We start from the raw sequence: 5,392 nt of genomic DNA on the forward strand, positions 1-5,392 counted from the left end.
CGACGGGAGGTGGGAGGCCGGTGCGGGCGCAGGCCGGCCCAGGCGGCAAGGGCTTAGGGGGTGGTGGCGCAGGGTCTGGCGCATGGGCAGAGCCCAGCTTCGGGGCCGCGCCGAGCGTGCTCTGTGAGCGCCGCCCGGCGCGGCAGCCGTGGCACGCGCGCGCGCTGCTCGGCCAGCTGTGGCCGCCCGGCAGCTGCCGCGCACCTGCTTCTTGATCTTCTTGAACCAGTAGTACCCCACACGGGACTGCCAGTGCACTGCCGACCCCGCCGCCGTGATCACCACGTGGAAAGCGCGCTCGGCGCCGCCGCCGCCCTGCGGTACGCTCGTGGTACGGACAGGGCAGGGCGGTACATGTTGAGCAGTACATGCAGGCCGTACGGGTGGCCGGCACGCCAGCCACAGCGGCGCAGCAAGCGAATACGAGGTGTGTGTGGGGGGTAGAGGTGCAGAGATGGTGGGCCAAACAGCGGGCAGCAGCGCGGCAAGGGTGCACCGGCATGCCGCCTCCCCCGGCCAGCCCGGCGCCCGCAGCCTGGCAACCGCAGCCAGGCAGCCGCCCGGCCCACTCAGCGCTTCCCAACCCGTCCCTTGGATCCCCGCCCTGGCAGCCCGGCGCCTCACCCCGACATCCGCCGCCGCCTCGTCCTTGGCTGCCAGTATCCCGGTGGTCCACCCGACATCGGGGCCCTCCTTAGCGGGCGCCGTGCCATACGGGTGCGCCAGGTGCTTCAGCCAGCACTCCTTGTGGTGGGCCCCGCACAGCGCCTTGTCCCCGCAGTACACCCAGACTGCGGTACAGTGAGCAGGGGCAGTGCGCTTGCGGGCAGCCGTGAGCGGCGCGGTCGCGGCAAGGTGGTGCGGCCCAGGCGCCGGCGGCAGCGGGTGCCGGCGGCAGCAGGCGAGGCACAGCAAAACGACGGCGGCAGCGGCACGCGCACGCGGAGCCGGCAGGCAGCCGACAGAGGCAGCACCCCCTGCCGCCGCTGTTGCAGGCAGGCAGGCAGCATGCACACCCAGCAAAAAAGGCGACGGCAGCCCATGGCAGCACCCAATGGCAGCACCCACCACCCATCTCCCACCGACTCACTGTTGCAATCCATCTGCTCATTGTCTGCCGCGGGCTTGAAGTCGGTGCATGCCTGGCAGCACTCCATCGCCGATTCCGTCTTGTGGCTGTGCCCCCACACCAGCGCATCCCCCCAGTAGCTGCAGCAGGGGACCGCAGTGAGGAAAGAACATGAGCGCTGCTTCACCGTCTGCACCTGGCGCAGGCAGCCGCAGCGGAGGCGCCCGGACAGGCGCTGGCGCGGCACCGAGGCGGCCAAGCGAGGGCCGGGCGAAAAGCGGTCATCTGGCGGCCCATCCGACCAACGTGGCAGCACCCAACAGCAGCCGGAACTGATCCACAGCCAGCCAGCCAGCCAGCCAGCTCACTCTGTGTTGTTCAGCATGTTGCACCGCCCCTCGGTGACTGTGACGGCCAGCCCCGGCTTGGCCTTGCCGCCACCTCCCGTCGCCCCGCTGCTGCCCCCTTGGCCCGCCTTCTTGGCCCAGGGCTTCTGCTGCTGCTGCTCCTGCTGCCCCTGCAACCCGTTGGGCAGCTGGTTGCCCACCATGCCGCGAAACTCTGCAGCAGCGGGGCAGCGACAGAGCCGGCGTGAGGAGGGCAGTGGAGCAGGGCGGCGGCGGCGGCGGCGCTGGCAGCAGCAACAAGAGGGGGTGACCGCTGGCCGTAGGGCGCTTACTCGCTACGCCGGCCTGCAGGTGCAGGTGAGAGGCTATGTTCTGCTCGGCGCGCTTGAAGATGGACGACTCTGTGGGCAGGTCGGGCTCCGCCTCGATCAGCTCGGACAGGTGGTTGACAGATGACCAGGTGTACATTATGGTGATGGTGGCCAGCGTGAACAGCAGGTAGCCGCGCCGCTGGGGCGCCAGGAGCCGCTCCATTGGCGCTGGTGATGGCAGGGGGTGCTATGCGGCGCAAATACTCATGCTGGACGCTCCAGAAGAAGAAGAAGACCAATTGGCAAGTGTTGGGGGGGCCGGGAGCAGGATGTTTCCCTGCTGGTGCCAGCACCACGAGGGCGCTCAGGTAGGCCTCCCGATCACCGGTCCCCCCCTGGCGGGGGTCATGAATCCCCCACCCATCATGCATTTCAGGCTTCATCTCCCTCAAACCTCCACCATTTTCCCTCTCGTTTGTTGTGATCGACTCCGGGTAGCCTAAATGTCATTCTAGCGGGGGCTATGGGCCGCGACAAAGCGACAACCTCTGGTGGCAAAGGCAGCACTCTCGGCGTGTCTGCCAAACCCCTGAAAGGCGGCACCAGCAAGTCCCAACACAAGCATCTTACAGCTCTACTGCAAAAGTGGGATAGAACCACCAAGGCGCATCCTGACCTGCGGGGCGTTCTGCTGTTACAGTCTGCATACTCCAACAGCAATGGATGGGCTAGAACGCACAATATTGCCGGCATGGGCCCACTGCTGAAGGCTCTCTTGATGGAGATAGTGGCATCCGCCGGCGGGCGGCGGGTGACGCCACGCATGGTTGCCGACATTTCGGAGGGGGCGACGGCGGAGAACTTGCAGTTCCTGTTGCGAGTTCTGGAGTTTCTGGCAGCTGCCGAAGTCGTGGGAGGGAAGCATGTTGAGATGATGATGAATGCTGTCACGGGCTGCAAGCTCGACGCCCCGTCAGGTGCGCCTGGTAGCGACGCTCAGGCAGCCAGTCTCTCCATGCCTTGGTCCTGCAGGCTCTGCTGCCTTGCCTGCCTGCCTGCCTGCCTGCCTGCCTGCCTGCCTGCCTGCCTGCTCTGCCTCCCTTCATCAGTTCCTCGGCTGCCTGCTGCAGGCTTGGCAAACACCGCGTTCAAGTTTGGCAACAAGATGGGCGCGACATCCACCTTGCAGCGCACGGCAACCGGGGTGACAGATCCAGTTGAGGAGCCTGGCTCCCCTGAGCATGATGCTGGCGGGGATGGGGGTCAGCCGGAGGTCACTTCACCGCATCGTATGGCCCAAACAGCAGCGGCGACTATTACCATGCGCACAGCGGCAGCTGAAGCCACGGCTGGCGGCGGCGGGGAACCCGGGGCAACAAAGCAGGTGCGCTGGCTGGTCAGGCGTTCTAAATCTGGTGCCGCATATCCCCGCTGCTACTGCTGCTACGTTGAGGAGCCTCACCCACAGCGTGCCAACCATGGCTGTACAGGCGGGCGCTGGCACGCAAACGGGTGCCGGCGCAGGCGAGGCAAGCAGTGGCAGCGATGGCGAGCGTGGCATGGGACAGGTGCGCTGCCTGGTTTGTTAGCCTACATCTGCTGGAACACACCAGGTGTTGTTGTTGCTATGGGTCCTCACTCAGCTCATCCCTTGCTGTGCAGGCGGCACCGCCACGGCGCAGGCTGCGGCAGCAGGTCGTGGAGGATGACGAAAGCGACACCGAGGCGGAGGTTGATGCTTCTGCATGCATCACTGCCACGGCTCCGGCAGCGGCAGCGGAGCAGCGCGCGCCGTTGGGCGCTCAGCTGGGCAAGCGCGTACGGAAACCGCCTAAGCAGTTTGCAGACCACATGCTCTATGATGAGGGCAATGCGGCAGCCGCGACTGCAGAAGGCAGGTGAGCTCATTGGTTTAGGGCGGGCAGTGCAGAGGCAGTGGGACGAGGGTATAAGGGCACACGGCAATGTTCTGCTGCCCCATGGCGCCCGGCGGGGCGCCGGTTCCACAAAACCATGCCCTCTGCAGCCTCAACTTGCTTGGACCTGCCCCCGTTCTGCCTGCCCTGCACCCCTGCGGTGCCCTTGGGTGTGCCCAGCAAGTTTGGTGGAATTTGGTGTCAGGCTGCCCGTCACCCATCTGGACCAGATGGCTGTCGGGAGCGTCCTTCGGGGGGGGGTTGAGGCCTCCATCAGAAGCCATCTACTTTTCACCCCCCTCAGATTGCTCTGCAAACTTGCACCCGCCCATTTCTGAGGGCTCTGATGCTGATTCTGAAGTCCTTTTGGGTTGAAAATGTGCTGACGTGGCGCCAGCCTGCGTGCCCGCCCAGCCCGCCTGCCCGCTCTCTGCGCCTACCGGGCCCACCCCTCTAGCGCATCTCTGCTTGCGCATCTCCTGGTGCGCGTTCCATTTCATCAACGCCTCAACATAGCGCACCTGTGGCAAGCACGGAACGGAGCACACTGTAGATGATGGACGGTGGCATGGCTTTGCCACATCAGCAGCGCCAGCATCATATGAATCACCTATCAAGCGCACCTTTGTGCTGATGCCAACAGTCGATGCCGGCCCGCTGGGTTGAAGAGAAGCCAGCGCTGCCTCCAGATCAGCCACACCAGCAGCGGAGGCCTCGGCTCTCAAGTCCTCAATCCCCTTCTCGTGCTGACCTGCAGGCAGGGCGCAGGCAGGGCGCAGGCAGCACCGGCCTGTGTGTGGAAGCCATCACAGGCGGGGCTTTCTGGTGCCACAACAAGGGAACAAAATGCAGGAGAGGCAAACAACGCAGCGCAACGCACTAATGGTGTTGCCAATGTTCTTCAGCTTCTTTTCCAGCAGCTGCGGCAGGTCACGCTGCACCAGCTGCCCCAGCAGTGCGAACAACGAGTTGTAGCCATCCCACCAGCGGGGGGGCGCCATGTAGCGCGCGACAAGAGAGAAAGGCTTCACACGCGACCAAACTTGCTCAGACTGCTCTCCAACACGGCGACCCACGCCTTCCTGCAAGCAGCAGGGAGATAGCATGGGCAATGTGGTGAGGGTCAGTTGTGCGTGGGAGGAAGGTGCCGGCAGGGCTTGATTGCAGGGAAGGCTTCATACCTGGTACAAGCCGCTGAACTGCAGCTGGCAGGGCACGTCATGGTCAAATGCATGCATCCACGGCACCATCACATTCAGCTGCGTGGGGCACGAGGCATCGGCCTTAGGCATGAATGTGGCCACCAGAATGCCAGAGGTCCGCCCATGCCTTCTCACCTTCTCCAAAACCCCAGGTGCCAGGTCACCAGCGTCCACATGGCGCTGCAGCGCCGCTAGCAGGCTCGCTTTCAGGCGGCAGCCGATGTCGATGTAGGCGTCCGCGATGTCTGGCCGGCGCAGCAACACGCTGGTGAAAGTGCGGATGTGGTACTCCCACTGCTCGGGAGTGCGCATTGCCAGCATGGCATCGCGCCCAGCCACGCAATGGTTGCAGAACACGCCCGCTAAACCAGACACATCAACCACGCCGCGCGCGCTAGCAGAGGGGCGGCTGCATGTTAGATTGCTGCTGCAGGCGCCACTCGCCTCGCTGGCGGCGCAATGCTCGGCCCAGCGTTGCTGCGCCTCGCTGTTCAGCTTGCCCGACTCGAAGTCGCTGATCACGCCCCTTGCCACAGCAGCCAGAAAA

At 64.9% G+C, this 5,392-nt stretch overlaps 2 protein-coding genes across 2 annotated transcripts; one reads left to right on the forward strand and one right to left on the reverse strand.

The window, feature by feature from the left end:
* Positions 1-204: 204 nt before the first annotated feature.
* On the reverse strand, positions 205-1,950 carry CHLNCDRAFT_136271 (hypothetical protein; the record flags this gene model as incomplete). Its single annotated transcript, XM_005842644.1, has 5 exons — positions 205-315; positions 625-791; positions 1,091-1,209; positions 1,438-1,630; positions 1,749-1,950. Coding segments are annotated over 5 exons (792 nt in total), but the record flags the coding sequence as incomplete, so codon positions are not given.
* A 555-nt stretch (positions 1,951-2,505) lies between these two features.
* Positions 2,506-3,629, forward strand: CHLNCDRAFT_136272 (hypothetical protein; the record flags this gene model as incomplete). Its single annotated transcript, XM_005842643.1, has 4 exons — positions 2,506-2,704; positions 2,858-3,000; positions 3,218-3,295; positions 3,390-3,629. The coding sequence occupies 4 exons, from the start codon at positions 2,506-2,508 to the stop codon at positions 3,627-3,629; spliced, it is 660 nt and encodes a 219-aa protein (XP_005842700.1).
* Positions 3,630-5,392: the final 1,763 nt, after the last annotated feature.

The sequence above is a fragment of the Chlorella variabilis genome, assembly GCF_000147415.1.
Source record: "Chlorella variabilis unplaced genomic scaffold CHLNCscaffold_156, whole genome shotgun sequence".
In the NCBI taxonomy this organism is placed as follows: domain Eukaryota; kingdom Viridiplantae; phylum Chlorophyta; class Trebouxiophyceae; order Chlorellales; family Chlorellaceae; genus Chlorella; species Chlorella variabilis.